General features: G+C 36.9%; 1 protein-coding gene across 3 annotated transcripts in view; it reads right to left on the bottom strand.

Annotated features, from left to right (window-relative positions):
- Positions 1–22046, bottom strand: part of KIAA0586 (KIAA0586 ortholog) — a 123252-nt gene that overhangs the window by 98743 nt on the left and 2463 nt on the right. For all 3 annotated transcript variants that reach the window (XM_008702210.2, XM_040641886.1, XM_040641887.1), the window contains exons 4-10: positions 20822–20891; positions 19673–19742; positions 14221–14395; positions 13254–13475; positions 10885–11038; positions 8649–8816; positions 7081–7204 (exon numbers count right to left, since the gene is read on the bottom strand). In XM_008702210.2, coding sequence (XP_008700432.2) covers positions 7081–7204; positions 8649–8816; positions 10885–11038; positions 13254–13475; positions 14221–14395; positions 19673–19742; positions 20822–20891 — 983 coding nt within the window. The remainder of the gene's footprint in view (positions 1–7080; positions 7205–8648; positions 8817–10884; positions 11039–13253; positions 13476–14220; positions 14396–19672; positions 19743–20821; positions 20892–22046) is intronic.

The following is a 22046-nucleotide window of genomic DNA, read 5'->3' as shown; positions in this document are numbered from 1 at the left end:
GTGCTGGACTTCAAGCTCTATTACAAAGCTGTAATCATTAAGACAGTATGGTACTGGCATAAAAACAGACACATAGATAAATGGAACAGAACAGAGAACCCAGAAATGGACCCTCAACTGTATGGTCAACTAATCTTCGACAAAGCAGGAAAGAATATCTAATGGAAAAAAGACAGTCTCTTCAACAAATGGTGCTGGGAAAATTGGACAGACACATGCAGAAGAATGAAACTGAACCATTTCCTTACACCATACACCTGAAAGACCTAAATGTTAGACAGAAATCCATCAAAATCCTGGAGGAGAACACATGCAGCAATCTTTTTGACCTCGGCCACAGCAACTTTTTCCTAGACACATTGCCAAAGTCAAGGGAAGCTAGGACAAAAATGAACTATTGGGACTTCATCAAGATAAAAAGCTTTTGCACAGCAAAGGAAACAGTGAACAAAACCAAAAGACAATCAACAGAATGGGAGAAGATATTTGCAAATGACATATCAGATAAAGGGCTAGTATTCAAAATCTATAAAGAACGTATTAAACTCAACACCCAAGGAACAAATAATCCAATCAAGAAATGGGCAGAAGACGTGAACAGACATTTCGGCAAAGAAGACATCCAAATGGCCAAGAGACACATGAAAAAGTGCTCAACAACACTTGGCATCAGGGAAATACAAATCAAAACCACAATGAGATACCACCTCACACCAGTCAGAATGGCTAAAATTAACAAATCAGGAAATGAAAGCTGTTGGTGAGGATGCAGAGAGGGGGAACCCTCCTACACTGCTGGTGGGATTGCAAGTTGGTGCAGCCACTCTGGAAAGCAGTATGGAGGTTCTTCAAAAAGTTGAAAATAGAGCTACCCCATGGCCCAGCAATTGCACTACTGGGTATTTACCCCAAAGATACAAACAGAGTGATCCGAAGGGGCAACTGCACCCTAATGTTTATAGCAGCAATGTCCACAATAGCCAAACTATGGAAATAGCCCAGCTGTCCATCGACAGATTAATGGACAAAGAAGATGTGGTACATATATACAATGGAATATTATGCAGCCATCAAAAAATTGAAATCTTGCCATTTGCAACGACGTGGATGGAACTAGAGGGTATTATGCTAAGCGAAATAAGTCAATCAGAGAAAGACAACTATCATATGACCTCACTGATATGTGGAATTTGAGAAACAGGGCAGAGGATGATAGAGAAAGAGAGGAAAAATGAAGCAAGATGAAACCAGAGAGGGAGACAAACCATAAGAAACTCTTTTTTTTTTTTTTTAAAGATTTTATTTATTTACTTGACAGAGATAGAGACAGCCAGCGAGAGAGGGAACACAAGCAGGGGGAGTGGGAGAGGAAGAAGCAGGCCCATAGCGGAGGAGCCTGATGTGGGGCTCGATCCCATAACGCCGGGATCACGCCCTGAGCCGAAGGCAGACGCTTAACCGCTGTGCCACCCAGGCGCCCCAAACCATAAGAAACTCTTAATCTCAGGAAACAAACTGAGGGTTGCTGGAGTGGAGGGGCGGTGTGAGGGATGGGGTGACTGGGTGATGGACATTGGGGAGGGTATGTGTTGTCGTGAGCACTGTGTATTGTTTAAGACTGAAGAATCACAGATCTGTACCCCTGAAACAATACATTTACATGTTAATTTAAAAAATAAAAAATAAAAAAATTAAATAAACAATGGAAGAAAAAATTGAGTGTAGGAAAAAAAAGAAATTAATCAGGTAAGTGATTAAATACATCTAACACAGAAAATTACAAGATACAAAATTATTCTAACCAGACTAGGTTAGGCATAGTAGGAAAAGAGCAGAAAAAGGTTTTGTTTTCAAGAAGAGAACACCCAGAAGCTCTTCTAGAAGAGTGGAGTAAGAACCTCTAAAAATCCACTCCTCCATAAAAGCAAAGAGAACACTAGCAAAAATGGTCAAAATCAGCTTTTTCAGAACTCTGGAAATGAAAGGCTTCCAACAACTCAAGGGATATCAAATCAAGAAAATGACTGACTTTCAGTAAGAACAGCATGCTTTATGGCATTTTTAATTTGCCTCACTCCAAGAACCCTTTTCCCAACTCCGTGGCAACCTTGAAAATTACCACCTTCACAACCCTTGTAGCTATGAAAACCAAGAGCCTGACAACTGCTCGAAAGGGCAGAACAGGTTTGGAGCTCCTCAAAAAGTCCCATTCACAGGGTCTCTCTTCATTTGACCTGACTCAGAGCTAGCTCAGTGAGAAACCCTAACCACTGGTCAATTTTTGTAAATAGCAGCAAGTGTTTAACATCGCAGTTGCCTATAGCAGTTGAGGCAAACAAGAGGGATGCCAATAAACTAAAACTCGGGGGAATGAGATGTCCATGGTGGAGCTTTGAAAAGCCCTAACACATTAGTGGGGATCTAGAATGCCATGTGCATGTACAGGGTTCTGTGAATGCCCAAGCAAGATCTGAGAAAAGCCTAATCTCTCATGTCTGGCTGACATTGAGGCTCTGTGCAAGTTGGAAGTTAAGATTAAGACAGACGTATAGGGGCACCTGGGTGGCTCAGTCGTTAAGCGTCTGCCTTCGGCTCAGGGCGTGATCCCGGCATTCTGGGATCGAGCCCCACATCAGGCTCCTCCGCTGGAAGCCTGCTTCTTCCTCTCCCACTCCCCGTGCTTGTGTTCCCTCTCTCGCTGGCTGTCTCTACCTCTGTCAAATAAATAAAAACTCTTTAAAAAAAAAAAAAAGAGAGACTTATAAAGTGCCAGAGCACTGAAGGTGTGCCCCAATACCATACATCCATTCATGCACACGCGTGTGCTCACACACACGTGCACACACACACACACAGCCCCTTGACACTCAGAGAGAGACTTACAGGTTCAAGGTAGTTAAGCTCTTTCTAATCATTAGCAGACTTAGCTCACCAAATAGAGACCTACCACACATGACAAAGAACACACACTTTACAGAACTCGTCCAGGGAAGTCACTAAACAAACAGCAACAACACATCCTAGGGGATAGAAGAATCTGATTTCCAGAGTTGCTCAGCAGGGAGTCTGCTTCTCCCTCTTTCTCTGCCCTTCCCCCTGCTCATGTTCTCTCTCTTGCTCACCCTCTTTCTCTCTGAATAAATAAAATCTTTAAAAAAAAAAAGAATGACAAGCAAAAAAAAAAAATTATATATTTGAGAGAGAGAAGCAGAGGAAGAGGAATCTCCAACAGTCCATACTGAGTGCAGAGCCTGACATGAGGCTTGATCTCACAACCCTGAGATCATGACATGAGCAGAAACCAAGAGCCAGATGCTCAACAAACTAAGCCACCCAGATGCCCCTCAAAAATTCTATATCCAGCAAAACTACCCTTTAAAAGTAGAAATAGACACATAGATCAATAGAATAGAGAGTCCAGAAATAAGCCCACACTTATATAGTCAATTAATCTATGATAAAAGAGGGCACTTGGGTGGCTCAGTTGGTTAAAGGTCTTCCTTCAGCTCAGGTTGTGATCTCAGGGTCCTGGGATCAAGCCCTACATCCAGCTCCCTGCTCAGCAGGGAGCCTGCTTCTCCTTCTGCCCCTCCCCCTGCTCATGCTTTCCCTCTCTCTCTCTCAACTAAATAAATTTTTTTTAAAAAGCATAAGAATATTCAATGGGGAAAAGACAGTCTTCAACAAATAGTGCTGGGAAAATTGGACAGCTACATGCAAAAAAACGAAACTGCACCACTTCTTATACCATACACAAAAATAAACTCAAGATGGATTAAAGACCTAAATATGAGACCTAAAACCATAAAGCCCCTAAAAGAAAACATAGGCAGTAATCTGTCTGATATTGGCTTTAGCAACGTTTTTCTAGATATGTCTCCTGAAGCGAGGGAAACAACAGCAAAAAAATACTACTGGGACTATACTAAAATAAAAAGCTTTTGCACAGTGAAGGAAACCATCAACAAAATGAAAAGGCAACCTACTGAACGGGAGAAGATATTTGCAAATGATATATAAGTGGTTAATAGCCAAAATGTAAGAATTTATACAACTGTCAAAAGAAAAAGAAAAAAAGAACTTATGCAACTCAACGCTTTAAAAAATGGGCAGAGGACCTAAACAGACATTTTTCCAAGGAAGACATACAGATGGCCAACAGACACATGAAAAGATGCTCAACATGACTAATCATTAGGGAAATGCAAACCAAAACCACAATGAGATTATCATGTTACACCAGTCAAAATGGCTTGTATCAAAAAGACAGGAAATAACAAAAGTTGGTGAGGACATGGAGAAAAAGGGACTCTTATACACCGTTGCTAGCAAAGTAAACTGGTGCAGTCACTGTGGAAAACAGTATGAAAGTTCTTCAAAAACTTAAAAGTAGAAATACCATACAATCCAAATTTACTCAAAGGGGAAAAAACCTCTAATTTGAAGATATGTGCACCCCTATGTTTACTGCAGCATTATTTACAATAGCCAAGATGTGGAAGCAACCTAAGAGTCCATCAATAGATGAATGGATAAAGAAGATATGAGATACATACACACACACACACACAATGGAATACTGCTGAGCCATAAAAGAGAATGAAATCTTGCCATTTGCAACAACATGGATGGACCTACAGGGTACTCTGCTAAGTGAAATGAGTCAGACAGAGAAAAACAAATACCATACGATTTCACTTATATGTGGAATCTAAAAAACAAAACAAATCAGCAAATCAACAAAGCAGAAACAGACCCATCAATACAGGGAACAAACTGGTGATTGCCAGAGGGGAGGGAAGCGGGGGGATGGGCAAAAAGGGGTGAATGGGAGAGAAAGGTACAGGTTTCCAATTACGGAATGAATAAATCATGGGGATGAAAGGTATAGCTCAAGGATGGAGTCAATAGTATTGTAGCAGCATAGTATGGTGACAGACTATAGTTACACTTGTGCTTAGGAGAATATAACATATAGAACTGCTGAATCACTACGCTGTACACCTAAAACTCATATAACACTGTGTTTCCACATTACTTAAAAATTTTAAAAAAAAGTAAAGGATGAATTAAAACAGTCCTCGGTAAACAAAATAGAGAATTCATCACTAGCAGAAATACCCTGAAGGAAATACCAAAGGGAATCCCTGGGTGGGGGGGGGTTGATGGAGGAAGGTGGCTGGGGGATGGGCTAAATCGGTGATGGGGATTAAGGAGGCCACTTGTTATGATGAGCACTGGGTGTTATATGTAAGGGATGAATTCTGAATTCTACTCCTGAAACCAATATTACACTGTATGTTAACAGCTAGAATTTAAATAAAAATTTGGGGGGGGAGGGAGGAGTCCTTCAAGGTTAAATAAAAGGATACTAGAAGTTAACTTGAATACATATGAAAAAATAAAGAGTACTGGTAAAGGTTAACTATATATAGGTCAATATAAAAACAGTCTAAAATGTATTTTTGTTTATAACTCTTTTCTTCTCCTATCTGATTTAAAAGACAACTGCATATAGCGATAATTACCAAGCTGTATAGATGGGCTTATAATATATAACAATAGAATATGTATTATAATAACAGAAAGAAAGGGGAAGGGAAGAAGCTATATCGGAACAAAGTTTGTGAATCTTATTGAAATTAAATTGGTATCAATCCAAACTAGATTATTTTAAATTAAGATATTAATTATAATCCCTAGGGAATCACTCAGAAAACAACTCAAAAAGTATAGTAAAAGAAACAAGAAGATTAATGTCTACTTAATATAAAAGAAGACAAAATGGAGAAATAGTGGAATAAAAAAATACCTAAGACATATAGAAAACATATAGCAACAAGGCAGACATAAATCTTTTATCAGTAATTAAAGTCAAATGGCCTGAAACTGTAGTCTTCACATGAAAATACTAAAAATGTGGCTTACTTTTAGTTTTTATTGTCAAACTTTCCATGCCATTCAAGACAGATAAAAGTATTATGACCTAGATGTACTTGATTTTTTAAAAACTATGAATGTAAAATTTCAGGCATACACAAAAGTAGAAAGAATAGTATGATGAGCTCCATATACTCCTATTTACATTAATCATTAACTTGTGGCTATCCTCATTCCATCCCTACTCTCAACACAGTTTCCTCTATCCTGCATTGGATTATTTTTGAAGCAAATCTCAAATATCATTTCAGCAGAAATAAATAATCCGGGAGCGCCTGGATGGCTCAGTTGGTTAAGCGTCCAACTCTTAATTTTGGCTCAGGTCAGGATCTCAGGGGCATGAGATGGAGCCCCTCTGTGGGATCCATGCTGGGGGTGGAGCCTGCTTAAGATTTTCTCTCTCCCTCTGTCCATCCCCTCCCCCCACCTCACACACACCTTCTCTCTCTCTAAAAAAATAAATAAAAATAAAAATAAATAATCTGCATTCATGAGAAATAATCTGCATTTTGAAAAATTAAGATACAGTCATTCTATAATTACAGTAAAGGGGTAGATATATTAGCAGCAGAAAATAGTAAATCTAGGATAACTTTTTTTTTTAAAGATTTTATTTATTTATTTGAGAGTGACAGAGAGCAAGAGAGAGAGAGAGTGTGTGTGCACACAAGTGGCGGTGAGGGGCAGAGGGAGAGGGAGAAGCAAACTCCCTCTGAGCAGGCAGCTGGATGCGGGGCTTGATCCCAGGACTCTGAGATCATGACCTGAGCAGAAGATGCCTAACCGACTAAGCCACGCAGGCGCCCTCTAAGATAACTTTTAAAAGCAATGCTATACATTTATCAAAATTCCTAAAGATATTTTAGAAATGTAAACAAAGCTCTTTCTTTTTTTTTTTTTTTTTTTTAAGATTTATTTGAGAGAGAGAGAGAGAGGGAGTGAGAGAGACAGCACGAGTTCAGGGGGAGGCAGGGAGAAAAAGGCTCCTGGCTGAGCAGGGAGCCAGAAACAGAACTCCATCCCAGGACCCCGGGATCATGACCTGAGCAGAAGGCAGACGCTTAACTGACTGAGGCACCCAGGCGGCCCTAAACAAAGCTCTTTTCAATATAGCTTTTATTCCAATCTCTTGTTTTTTACCTGTCTCTCTCCTCAGGATTCCATCCTACTTTTGACCAACTTAGTAAGGTTTTATCTGAAGGTTCACTTTTTCTTGTCAAAGATTCATGGTTATTCAAAATCTGTTCCAATAGTCTTACATTTCCTGCAATAAAAGAAATATAGTACCATTTTTCAAGCACTAATTCATTTCTTTTTTATATAATAGCTCACATATATTAGTCGATTAGCTTCCTGGGATAATTATCTATCTACTCAATTCAATCTGTAATGTAAGTTTTAAATACACTCACCAAATAAAACCAGATATTTATAACTCATGAAAACTATACTAGTAAAATTTTAGGCCTGAATTTATTTCCATCACGTAAAAAAGGAATTTGATGAGACATGTCATCATCACAAAGCCCAGTAAATTGCATGATTTTTATCAATAGTTAAAGGGAAGTTTGTTTCTTTACAGCAACTGTTAGTTAAATCTCCCCTTTAACCTCGTCTTTAACGAGGTTACATAATAACCTTTATCTTTAGGTGAGGTTGGTTTGTTTATTAAAGATTTTAGTATCCTTAAAACTCTTTAAATGCATACAAAATAAGACTCAAATGCATTTAAGTGATTCCAAGAATAAAAGCTTATATTAGGGGCGCCTGGGTAGTGCAGTCGTTAAGCATCTGCCTTCGGCTCAGGGCGTGATCCTGGTGATCTGGGATCGAGTCCCACATCAGGCTCCTCCGCTGGGAGCCTGTTTCTTCCTCTCCCACTCCCCCTGCTGTGTTCCCTCTCTCGCTGGCTGTCTCTCTGTCACATAAATAAATAAAAAAAATCTTTAAAAAAAAGAAAGCTTATATTTAACACTTTCACTTACTTTTACTAGAAGGGCTTTAAGGGTCTGTAACAAATTATTACTTCAGGTCACTTATAAAAATTCTTGTTCCCTATTAAACAGCTAATACTGTAACACTTTTTTCCAACTGAACACAATAATAAATGTTAAATTTCTCTGAGTTTTACTACTGAAATTCATACCTAAAAACAATATAAGGAAACATGCTCTAAAATGATCAGTCTTGGGGCGCCTGGGTGGCACAGCGGTTAAGCGTCTGCCTTAGGCTCAGGGCGTGATCCTGGCGTTATGGGATCGAGCCCCACATCAGGCTCCTCCGCTAGGAGCCTGCTTCTTCCTCTCCCACTCCCCCTGCTTGTGTTCCCTCTCTCGCTGGCTGTCTCTATCTCTGTCGAATAAATAAATAAAATCTTTAAAAAAAAATAAATAAAATGATCAGTCTTACCTTTAGCAAAGCATTATTTTTTATTAATAACAAAACTTGTTCATTAAAGGCTTAAGTAATAACCTATAGAAAATAATCAGAATAATTATATCTATACCTCCACCTCTTTCTGCAAAGAACCTAAACAAGCTTGATTTGCCCAGTAAGTATCATTTAAAGAAAAATACTAAAAACAGAGATCCTACGTTAGTTACTACTAGGCACAGAAGAGAATAATAAATCAGGAGTATGGAAATCTGTTCCTAATTTGAGGTAGTCCTAATAAAAGTAGTAGATGCTAGTTATGATTGCTCTATTACCTGTATGACCTGACATCTCCATATTTTCTTTTTCTTCTTTAGGATTTTCCCTCTTTGATATTTTATCATCCTTTGAAACAGGTATAGGAGCAAACCTGCGAGGTGCTGGTGTCTCCAACGGAGATTTCTGTTTATCAAAACCCGTATCTTCAACCTCTCTAGAAGGTGCTTTAACAGAAAACAAAAAAAATAAATAAATTCAATTTATTTAAAAAAAAAAAACTAATTTGTAGAGTGTTACTCTTCCCTATATTTTAGAAATAAAACTAAAATTATATAGGATATACAAATTAACAAGTACATAGAAATAACTCTACCCTCACCAGAAATCAAAATATAGGCTATAAAAATTTTACACTTACAGCTAATAAACAAGAAAGAAAATCAACATGACAATATTCAGTGCTATTTAAGCTGTGGTGAAAATGGTATAGCCAGACACTACTCATGGCAATGAAAACCAATAAAACCATTTGGCACTAAGTATAGGAAGTCTTAAAATCTTTATATATTTTGATCTAGTCATCTTACTCTTGGGAATTTATCCTAAGGAAATAACCTAGAAGAAAGAAAACATTAAATATATGATGATTTTATCACAGTATTATTTATAAAGAAAAAACCCTAAAATCTGCCTAAATGCCCAACACTAGGATAAATGCCTAACAAGTAAATTGTGACTATCCTTTCATCATTAAAAATTAATATTATGGGGGCACCTGGGTGGCTCAGTCAGTTAAGCGTCTGCCTTCAGCTCAGGTCATGATCCCAGAGTCCTGGGATCGAGCACTGCATCTGCTTGGAGGGGAGTCTGCTTGTCTGCCTCTCCCCTCTCCCCTCACTTATGCTTTCTTGCTCACTCTCTCTCAAATAAATAAAATCTTTTAAAAATTGATATTATGAAGATAATTATGTAGAACATGGGAAATACTTTTGATATGCTAGTAAACAAGCAGTACAAAATTATATTTATGCTAAATTGCAGTACATAAAAATAATATATGCCCAAGAAAAAGTATTCAAAAATAAAAAGTTTAACTGGTGGAAGTTTAAATTTACTCATTTTTCCCTTTTATTTCTTTTACTGTCACTAAGACATACAAGGAAACCAATTCGGTATACAACCAATAAAACATACATTTTTTTCCCTTAAAATTCAAATCTAAAAAACAAAATTATGAGCAAATAAGTCTTCGGAACTGAGTATGAAATAAGTGTCCACTTCTATTGAAAGCATATGGCTGGGTCATACTGAACCCTGAGTTGTGGCTGCAGCTCTGACAAACTCATCCTCAAGTCAGGTAACCCAGAGCAGACAAGTCATAACTTTCCTGTGCTTCATCTTCCTCCCTTTTCAACTTAAAAATTGATTCATGCCACTTTCACAGCAGTTTTGTAAGTACCACTCATTTGTGGAAAGACATAAAGCAACTTACAAGTATAAGGACGCTTCAATATGTCTATAATACAACAATGGTCTAACAAATCAAACGTTGGAGATATTGTACCACATGGATCTGGATATCATTAAAGGGATAGCCCTTGATTTTCATTAATTCATTCAATAATTTGGAAACACATTTATTCATTTGGGTTTTTTGCTTTTTTTTTTTTTAAGTAGGCTCCACACCCAGCGTGGAGCCCAGTGTGGGGCTTGAACTTACAACCCTGAGATCAAGACCTGAGCTGAGGTCAAGAGTTGGACACTCAACTGACTGAGTCACCAGGTGCTCCATTTATTCATTCATTTTAAATTCCGGAGGTTTAATACAAATACATTACGCATTCCTTTGTTACTATAAACAAAGATTTTAAGAATTCTATTAAAATAGGTAAACTTACATTACTAACTAAAAATAATTAAAAAGTTTATTACTGTACTCAGGCCATTTCTCTCCTCACAGAATCAAGAAGAGTGGAAAATACACAGTTTGTCAGAGAATTGGAAAATTGATTACAAGCATTGATACTAAGATGAGTAAAATTTTTCTAAACTTGTAAGTGCTTCTGACAATTTATGAAGGTTATTTATTAAAACCATAAAGTGGGACATGATCCCTAACTAGACTTAACAAGTCTTGAAACGACCTAAAAATTACTTAACCCAAAAGAAGAACTAATTTTATAAAAACAAAGACTTAGTCTTCTACTACCTAGTAAATAACTTTTGGCTGACATACTGTAAAGACAATTCATAGCTAACATTTTTCATTCACAGAGAACTACATATTTTTACCTTGTTTGGAAGCAAATGTGTTCTGTGAAGATAGATTACTGCTACCAAGATTAGAGAAGTCTGGTTTTACAGAATACTTTTCCATCGCTCTAGAAGGGGGTGGAGGAACAGGCTGAAAACCACTGGTCTTGAGCGCAGCACTAATGAAATGAGTCTGGAAGACATACAATTATTTTATTAATTTCAAATAACATTTAAAAGAGTTAGATGACAAACTACATTGAAATTTATTAGAAGACTTGAAAACAACGTATTAGATTTAATACATACATACATTACATGTAATTATCCACTGTACCAGTGATGCCACTGGGTTAAGCCTGGCTTAGTGGTGTGCCCTTGATCATTTTATTTAGCCATTCTAAACCTTGGTTTTTTCCTTTCTACTTCAGAGATGGCTTGGGGACTAGTGAGGCATGCTAGGAGATGACCAAAAAGAAGGGGTCCTACTCCTAGACCTCTACTTCAACCAGAGAACTTCAAACCAAAACTTCTCCTCTTTTACATCCTGGATGATTTTGTTTGAAGGAAAGCATTAAAAAACATTGCTAAGAGGCACTCAACTTTGTAGCAGCAATAATATATATGCATTTAGATACAAATGAGAGCTAAAATGACAACAATTTTCAGCACCATTTATTAAAGTATCTGGAATGTATATGTATCTTACCTAATAAAACTGATTTCAAAAGAGAATCTTATACGAGGTTAAAGGAAAACCTAAAAATATTCACAGTTTTACAGAAGTTTTAAAAATGTGTAGAGATCTCTCTACATAAAACAGATGGGACAGACTCAAACAAATTTCATTTCATTAATCATTTATTGAACTTCTAATATACCTAATATGTCACTAAAATTTCAACTTTCCCTGTAATCATAAGCTTTATAAGATGTCTACATTAGAAAAGATTCCGTTCTTCCAAACTCAGAAAGACAATAAATAATGGGTTTATTTATGAAAAAAAATGGATAAATGGCAGGCAGGCATATAGGACAAATAGGATCCTCTCCTGAAGAAATCAATGTGCTTTTCAAATGTGTCATCTCCTTTTACCCTGAAGAAAAAATAAATAAAATGTTTTCTAGATAAAGAAATCAAGGCTTAGGGGTGCCTGGGCGGCACAGCGGTTAAGCGTCTGCCTTCGGCTCAGGGCGTGATACCGGCGTTGTGGGAGCGAGCCCCACATCAGGATCTTCCGCTGTGGGCCTGCTTCTTCCTCTCCCACTCCCCCTGCTTGTGTTCCCTCTCTCGCTGGCTGTCTCTATCTCTGTCGAATAAATAAATAAAATCTTTAAAAAAAAAAAAAGAAATCAAGGCTCAGAAAAGCGTAGTTATTTGTAGACTGGGGACCTGCACTCTGACAGACCCACTTCTAGCTTCTCACGAGATACCATTCTGCACGCTGTATTTCAGTTGTGCATGGAGTACCTACTAAAACCTTACTTTGTGTGGCCATAACCATTCCAATAAAAATACTAACCTCAACCACATGGAAAGCTCAAGCCAAGCTCTATTAAGAGAGTTTTGAGAATTACAGAATATTAGTGTTCGCTCTGTGATAACATACTGAGCTATAATAAGCTCATTTTTATGTATTCTTCTGAACGTTATATTTTAATTTTTTAAAGTTTTAAAGTTGCACATTAATTAGAAAAAAATAAAAGCAAATTAAAATCTATGCATTTATAATGCTGGTCACTCACTCATTCCAAAAAAAGAAAAAAAAAAGTATATTGAGTACCTGAGTGCTGGCTACTCTCCCAGGACTTGGAAATTCCAAAATAAGTAAGAAACTGTACTACCAGTTCCTTCTAAAGGTAACTTTTCTTTTTATAATAGCCCAGTGCCTCATATTCAAAAGGCAATTAAAAGTGTTTATGCTTCTAATTAACTAAATGCAGAAGCACTATGTATGCCAAATGGTTCTCATCTCATCAGAATCATTAGAGCTTTCTATTCCCAGGCCGCATCTCAGACCTGCTGTCTGAATCTCTGAGAGGTACAAGCGTGTGTATTTTTATAAGGCTCTTCATGTGATTGTGATGCACGTTCTCAGGCTAACAACCACTGATATAAACAAGTCACTACAATGCAATATTAGCCCTTTCAAAATGGTATGAACAGAAATACCACAAAGAAGGAAAAGCTAACTCCATGGAAATGGCTTATAGAACTAATGGTATGTGAACTAGAATGTGCAGGGAGCGGTCTCCACATGCAGAGGAAGAATAATGAACTCAAAAATCATTATTTAAGGACAAAAACTGTTACAATGTAATGAGCTACTGCAATTGTCAACGAATATTAGCTTAGGGATTCAAGTGATAAAAGACCATGGGATGTGTCCTGGCTTTATTATAGATACCTGAATATCTATTTGTTGCTGTTGTAATTTTTCAAGATGCCTAATGTGCTGCTCCATAAACACATTCATTTGCTTTTCATGATCATGACAGTGTAGTTTCTCATGTTTATTCTGAATGCTTGTTTGCTGCTCTGTAACACGTTGTAACTGTTTATCAGCCTCCTGTAACTTATTGAGTAATTCTGTAACAGAATTAACTTTTGCTTCCAAATCACTCTGCACCTAAAACAATAAAATACCAAAAGACATAAAAAATATGCTCAATTACTACAAAGGTTGTTTAAAATGAATGATGATAAAAATGATCAAATTAGATTTTTATCCTCTAAATCTCTGATGATTTTATACTTTTTAGAATCACAGAAATAAAAAGCAGAAGATAGTTATCCTTAGATTTGCTTCTCTCATTAATAACACATTTGCAACAAAGAATTGTTATAATGCAGAAACATAAGACTTCATTGGTAATTAAAAAGAAGTAAATAACAAAACAAATTAGCTTTTGATACTCCATTAATCTCAGACTGAATTAGATCAGCAGCCTGGAGTCCCAGTCTTAGGTTGGCCACTTATTAGCTCTGGGACCTGTGCCTACTTTGAACCTGTTTCTCAGTTTTCCAACTGCAAACTGAGGGGTGGCACAGACGATCTCTGAGTTCCTTTCTAGTTCTAAAATAAAGACGACCCGTTGTCCCAGGTTGCCCGGGACTCAGGGTTCCCTGGATGCAATATTTTCAGGGCTGAAACCAGGCAGTCCTAGGTTCTCTAGCATTATCACAGCAGGAAGGGGGTACATCTCAACTCCTGAGAGGTAATATACAAGCACGAACAGGAAAACTCTTTCAAATTGAGAGCAACTAGAATGACCCTAGTCTACAGTTGGATACAACCATTTATAGACTCAGTTCCTAATAAGTATTTTTACATTTTACAAAGAAACTGCAAATATCTGGGGAGAAAATTGTACTTTTATCAGCGGGGCTGCCGTAGCAATGGCAGCTGCAGTTGCTGCAGCCACAGTTGTAGCTGAATCAACTCCACTGGGTGAAATTCTCGTCTCCTCCGTAGCAGCGTCCTTTTCTGGGCCTGCGTCTTCTAAAAGCTGCACCTTTACTTCCTTAAAAACAGGCATGTTTTGAGCTCTGTAAATAAAAAAGGAACACAAATACATTCAGTAAGCCACACTGAGCCATTTCAAGAAGCACCTGCAGTGATAATCTGCTGATGGTGGGTTTTCTTGATTTTTTAAAATATTAAATCACTTGGTTTTCCATATCAGGATCTAATCAGTCATTTGGTTAATGAAATCTATGAAAGGTCACTAGCCACTACAGAAATAAGAAGATAATTCCTGGAAGGCTGTGACATTTCAGAAAGTAAGACTCGCACATATGAAAAAGACGTGGGCACAATTACAAAGACATATAATCAAGAAGTACAAATGTAAAACTTGCAGAAAATGTTCTAAGAACGCAAGTACCAAGTTTCACTTCCAAAGGAAGACAACCTAAGAGAAATTGTTAAAACTGCTAAAACATTATGTGTTTTTAAATTCTAGCTCATTTAGATTTAATAAATGTCACAGAGTTTGTTAAAACAGGGCATAAAACACAGGTTGAAGCAGCCTGGATTAAAAATGAGAGCAAATGCATACATACTTACAATGAGGAGTTTAAGTAAATACTAAGAAAAAAGGGGAAAATAGATTCAGTTTTGTTATATATTTGCCCTAAAACAAAACAGAACAACAACAAAAAAAAAACCACCACTAACAAAAACAATGAAAGGAAGCAGATACAACTGCAGAGTCCCTAGGTAAGTCTAAGTAAGATCTGATGGAATACCCTCCATGTCTAGCTGCTGGATTTCTAAGACCCAGAGCAGCTCTTAAACTTACTCCTCTTTGATATTTCCTCATTTCTACTAAGAGCATCATTTTTCTCTGTCTCAAAATTTTGAAGTTATCTTGAATGACTTTTCCATTCTCCACTTCTCACACCTAACTGAGTCACCAGGTTTTGTCAATTATTTCATCACAATTGCAGGAATGGTGTCACAGAACTACAGAGGCAAGGGGAACCCAAGAGGCCACCTATCCTAACTTCCTAATTTGATGGATGAAGACACTGAGGTCCACAGAGATAACAGGATTTTTACTTGACCAAAGTCACAGACCCAGTAAGGCACAGTTGGCTTATGATTCCTAGAGATCGTCCCACAACACCTAGCTCTCTCAGAATAGTACTTTTCCCTTCATGCTTCTGCCTCGAAAGGAAAGGAAAGGAAAGGAAAGGAAAGGAAAGGAAAGGAAAGGAAAGGAAAGGAAAGGAAAGGAAGAAGGAAGGAAGGAAGGAAGGAAGGAAGGAAGGAAGGAAGGAAAAAGAAAGAAAAGAAGGAAAAGAAAGAAAGAAAATTTCACCATCTCTCTCTTTTTTTTTAAGATTTTATTTATTTATTTGATAGAGACACAGTGAAAGAGGGAACACAAGCAGGGGTAGTGGGAGAGGAAGAAGCAACCTCCCAGCAGAGGAGCCTGATGCGGGACTCGATCCCAGGGATCCAGGATCACACCCTGAGCCGAAGGCAGACGCTTAACGACTGAGCCACCCAGGCACCCCAAACTTCACCATCACTTGCCAACTATTTCATTCTTGCAGATTTTACTCGTTCAGAAACTTTCCAAACACATTTCTCCACCATTCAAAAATCTAAAATTGTTCCTTCGAGACAACTGAGTAAGCTAAGTTCTTGTTTGACCGTGCACACACACCGTCCTCTGTCCTTGCCCTAGCTTCCTATGTACACCGATTACTTCACAGACAGGTTCTCAGGAGTCACACTCCTACTCACTGGCTACACCACACCCTTCCAACAGCTGACTCCAGGCTTTTTCTCATTGTTCTCTCAACCTTCTTCCACTCAACTTACTATATATCCTTCTTCTTTAAGATCCAACACAAGCCTTTTTCAATAAATCTATCTTTAAACACTTCCAATTGATCTCTCCCTTCAATGACTCCTTTTGCTTTTACTGCCTATAATACACAACTGAGGTTTAGAAGCAGCCCCCTCCCATGGTTTAAATGTCTGTACAGAACAGCTTCATAATATACTAAATGCAATGTTGCTTCCTATCACAGTTCTAATCACTCATTCTTCCATATATGTCCATATTCTCTCCCCAACTAAGCTCTAAGCAACCTGGGTTGGTGGGTAAGGGGCAGGGAAGGGGGATTTCTTTTATGCCAAACAGCAACTAAGGAAGAATTAAGCACAGCAGGCACTCATTATATATCTAACTGATTAAGTGGCATATTAAGAAAATATAATTCAGATATTCCTATCTTGCAGTATTCCTCTCCAAAGTCTGAATGTGAGTTACCCTCTAAGATCGATCATTCTACATTAATACACTAAGTTGACCAACAAGAGAAATAACATTGTAAGACTAGACATCAACTTAATAGGCTTTAAAATTTTTTTTTCCAATTATCAAATTAAATGCTCAATGTAACAAATATTATATATATAAATGCTCAATATAACAAATATACACTTAGAAGTGTAAAGAACTGGGAAAATATGCAACTCTCTCATTCAGAAAAATTATTTCTTCTATTTTTTTTTTTTTTAGAATTGTTTCTTATTCTTAAATCCTCTGAAACTGGCAATTAGACCAACACTATGCAGAAACTGCCCTCACCAAGGCCAGTAATAATTTTTGCTTAATTCAATGGATATTTTTCAGTCCTTATCTTTCTTTACCTCTGAGCAGCCTATCAAACTTAGAACTTCATTCCCCTTGGCTTTGTTAACACGAAACCTCTCCATCTCCGGATAAACTGAGTAGCATTTAGAAGCTTGCTTGCTTTTCTGCATAGTTCTTAAAGGTTTGGTTTTCTTAATGTCCTACTCTATGCCATCTTTCTTTTCACTCTCACTGAGTCACTTCAACTGTTCCCAGAGGTCAGACTACCATTTATATACTACTTCTAAACATCTAGATTCCTAGCTTAGACTTTTTGTGAATTTGACCTTTACATTCAATTTCCTACTGGACATTTTTTACCTTGATATCTCATAGATACCTCAAACCCCTGTATATGTCCAAAATGAAATTTATTCCAAGAATTCTTTCCCAAGGATTTCCTTTCTCAGCGAATACTACAACTGACCATGCATTTATACAAGCCAAAAATCTGGGATTCATCTTTAGCTCCTTCTTCTCTCAGACCAAATCACCAGTTCTGTCAATTCTATCTCTATCTTCCAAAACCGTCTACTCCTCTCCAAACCAGCATGTTTCCCACCCTCATTCCACCACCCTCCAATGTACTGAGGACCAACTGAATTCCTCTCAAAGAGATCACCCCCAAACTTGTAGCCAGTTGGTTTCCTGGACTATAGGCCAGTCCTCTTCCAATTCGTCTTTTGAGATTGCTATCTGAATGAGCCCTTTAAGAAATATATATCATACTTTAACATTTTAAGATGATTTGCCCTTTCTCTCCTTTAAAGAAGTTTGTAACCTAGCCCCTTGCTTCCTCTCCATCCACATGTAAGGATATCCTACCCTCTTTTAGACACTCTGGCCAGATTCTTCATTACTCAGACTCTGGTCTATTACTTTTTATTACTATAGCTTTAGAGCATATTATATCAAATAGGACAAATTCTCCATCATTCTAGTTTTTCCCCCAAAATTAGCTATTCTGTGTGTATTCTCTAAGTATGTATTCTTAACATTATATATATATACCCCCCCCCAACTGTATGTCCTTCCAGGTGAATTTTAGAATCACTTTGCCAAATTCCATCTACCATTCTCTAAAACCAATAAATTCAAGTGACACTGACTACAGCAAAATCTCTTGAGACATAGACTGTCTTTTAACCCAACATGAGAGTCATTTTCATGTTTCTGATTCAATTATTCTCTACACTGCAATCACCTTCTCAAGACCCTTCCTAGTTTGTTTTTAATTCTGTTCATTCATGCTGAAATGGGGAAAGAGGGGTAGTTTCACAGTTACCTCTCACTGTCCATTTGTTTATGAACAACTTCTCCCTCCCTGATCTGAGAGTTCTGAGAGGTCTCAGAGATTTCCATTCAGAGAGTTCTGCCTTGAAGGCAAGTTGGTAAGCAGGTCACCTGCATGGAAGTGGTACTCATTTTCGGTCCAAATGAGTCAGATGTAATCTGCAATTTTTGGTTCAACTGCAGAATTTGAGAGACTGCGCCACTCCTCATGTCATTACTTTTGCTTTCTTTTATATATTTATAAAACCCAGCATACAATTTACCATCCAAATTCCTCTCCTAACTGCCATATCACATATTGGGAATTGTAGGCTGAACAAAGGTAAAAAAGAAAAATATGATGAGGCCAAACAACCAGCTCTTAAACTCTAGCTGGCTCAGATCACACCCTTGTGATTTAGAGACAGTATTTATTTTTGTTAGTCCAATGCTTCCCAGAGTGTAATATGTTTGTCACAGACAATTGTACGTGGAAAAATAATTTTTGTATTTTAATAGCTGTATATTATTTTAATTGTTTTATTTACAAAATGATTTTCCATTTACTGAAGTAATATAAAATTTCCTTTTTGAATATAATGAGAGTTCAAGATTAAGTAAAAATTTTACTTATTTTCTAAGGGGCCTTCCAGACTGCTCAAGTTTGGGAGCAGAATACATTTAGTCTAAGAATGATCTCATCCCATCTCTGCTAATGATAAAAATAATAAAAATTGCCTCCAGAGTAGTGGAGACACATGCTTATCATAGTGCTGTTGTTAGGGTTTTGTATTTCATTGGTACTTAAGATAAACTTGGGAGGGACAATTTAGATAGAGCAGCAGCCATGGTCTCCCTTCATTACACCCAGATGCTAATCTTGTCCCTTTCTTAAATCTCGACCAGGAAAAGTCAAAATGTCCTTAGATAGTAAATAATAAGTATTATGTATTTGGAACTACTTGACCATTGTTACAGGTAGCATAGTGAAGTGATTAAGAGAGGAAACTCTAAAGGCAAACTGCCTAGGTCTGAATCCCAGCCCAGTGAATACTTGCTAAATGACCTTGGGAAAATCAATCTCTGTGTGCCTCAATTTCCTCATCTATAAAATGGGGATTCTATAAAATTGGGATGTGATGGAATCTACTTCATTGGATTTTATGAGTATTAAATGAGTTAATACATATGAAATCCTGAGAACAGTACCTCTTCTATAATAATTGTTCACAGCTATTGAGTATTTTATACATATCCAGCACTATGAAAAATGCTTTACACATATTTCACACATTGAAAAGAAGGTTTTTCCTATGTCCAAAGTGTAAGTGAAGCTAATTTTAGAGAACCATATAAAAACATAAGCAATGGCCCCCTATTTTCTGTAAATGAAACTTACTTTTGCTTTAAAACTGCTCTTAGAGCATCCTTCTGTCCCATGGTGTACCGAGAAATAAAGATGTCATTTGCTGCAAAATTAAGACACAAAATATGTATCAGATTCCTAAAAATTTTGTTAAATTTTAATAAGCTATCCCAAAACAGCTTTTTAAACTAAGAGAATGTTTAGGAATTCAGCAATAAGATTTCTCAATTTAAAAAAAAATGCAAGGAACTGGGGCACTAGGGTGGCTCAGTGAGTTAAGCATCCAACTCTTGATTTCAGCTCAGGTCATGATCTCAGGGTTGTGAGATCGAGTCTTGTGACACGCTCTGCACTGGGCATAGAGCCTGCTTGAAGTTCTCTCTCTCCCTCTCCCTCTGCCCTTCCCCCTCCTCCCTCTCTTTAAAAAAAAAGTGCAAGGAACAAATTAAATGATCAAATAATTGTCATAACCCTAGACCCTAGGGGGAAAAAATGTATCAAAAACACCTGGGGCTAAATTGGAGACATTCTGCTCAAACTCAAAAGAGAAAATTGCTTAGATAAAAATAAAACTACATTAAAAAGTCACTAAGTAAATTTCCTCAAAGCATATTTTTAATCTATTATCTTACCAAAGACCACTCAAAACTTGAATTCAGAGTTTATGAATTTTTTTATAAATATTTAACACCAAACTTATGGAACAGGTTAGTAATAATAAAATTACTTTTATGATTGCAAATCTTTTTCTGGATTTTAAAGATTCCATTAATAGCTTAATTTGGAAGGAAAAACTAATTAAAATAAAATAATCAAAATAATAAGAAAAAAGCTATGTCTGTTTAATAAATGTCTTTTAAAAAAATCAGTGAATGTCTTAAAATGTAAAAATCTAAAATCCTATCCTTACAAAGAAAACCGTGACACATAAAACATAAATGAACCACGAAGACATGTTAAGTGAAATAAGTCAATCATAAAACTAGACTTGGGGGGAAATGGAGAGTTAGTATTTAATGAGTATAGAGTTCCGACTGGGGAAGATAAAAAAGGTCTGGAAATGGATGGTGGTGATACCTGCATAATGTGAATATACTAATACCACAGAACTATGCACTTAAAGTGGTAAATTTCCTTATGTATATTTTACCACAGTAAAAAAAAACAAAACTATTCTTTTACCTTTTTTTCTGTTGCTATCTTCCAGTTTATCCAAAGGCAATCCTTGCACTGCAACATCTTTAGAAAAATCCTTTGGGATATGAAAGGAAAAATGAAAGGCTAAAAAACCTTTATGATTTATTACTTACCAAGTACCATTTACTACCTATGTGACTGTTGTGTTCCACGAGGGCAGTCCTGTGTGCTTTTACATCCTTAATTCCCAGAACCACTACAATGCTTAGGTATCTTGAAGGTACTCAAAGATTTGTTGAATGAGTGAGTAAATGAACAAGCAAACAATTGTGGCCCTAAATTCAAACTCAAATCTCAATTTGCCACTTCTAGCACAACAAGTCATATAACAGAGTCATGTAACAATACAGTTGCTACAGTTTAGTGTGAAAATGTGATTCATTTTGAATCAAGTGGAGTGCATAAGGATGGTCAACACATGGCACAACAACACAAACAGAGCATTCTTTATTCCTGAGCTCAAAATATAGTCTCAGATGGCTTCTCTATAGGCAAACAGCTTTCTGCTCACATGTGTAACCCTAGATTTCATTTCTAAGATTCTATTCAGTGCTAAGACACTATGACGTTTTAAGTACTAGGTTCATTCAACACTGCTCTTCACCTTCCTTAGACACATCTCTTTTTTTTTTCCCCTAAATCAGAAAAGGGTAAAGAGAAAATCATAAAAGGAAGGTGATCAGGCTATCCCCTGACAAACAAGTGTTAACTTCCTAAAAACAGTCCATGAGACTAACAATACAATAAAATGCATTTGGGACATTAATACAAAGACTTCCTACAAATGAGTAAGAAAAAATACAGCATATAAATATGTAACTCACAAAAGAATAAAGATGGCAATATACATGGAAAAAATGTTCCCCTCAGTAATAATACAATACAAAATAAAACAAGATGCTTTCTTTACCTATCAAAATGGCAAAGTGGTTTTTTTGTTGTTGTTGTTGTTGTTTTGTCTAATTCTAATGTCTTGTATTGGTAAAGTTAGGAGAAAATAATACCACTAATTCTGCTCATGATCTTGCTGAAGAATGTATACTGAAATAGTCTTTCCAGAAGTAATCATATAATAGCATAACCATCTGGGAAATTATTTAGATAGTGGAATCCAAATACCATTAATTATTAAATAAGGCATACCCAAAAAAGAAACAAAAACACCAACCCAAAGGCTAAGCATTTACGCAAGGACCAAGTACAGCATGTA

This window comes from Ursus maritimus, unplaced genomic scaffold (assembly GCF_017311325.1).
Source record: "Ursus maritimus isolate PB19 unplaced genomic scaffold, ASM1731132v1 scaffold_25, whole genome shotgun sequence".
In the NCBI taxonomy this organism is placed as follows: Eukaryota; Metazoa; Chordata; class Mammalia; order Carnivora; family Ursidae; genus Ursus; species Ursus maritimus.
Note: the sequence above shows the minus strand (reverse complement) of the source record. Positions and strands in the feature narration are given on the sequence as shown.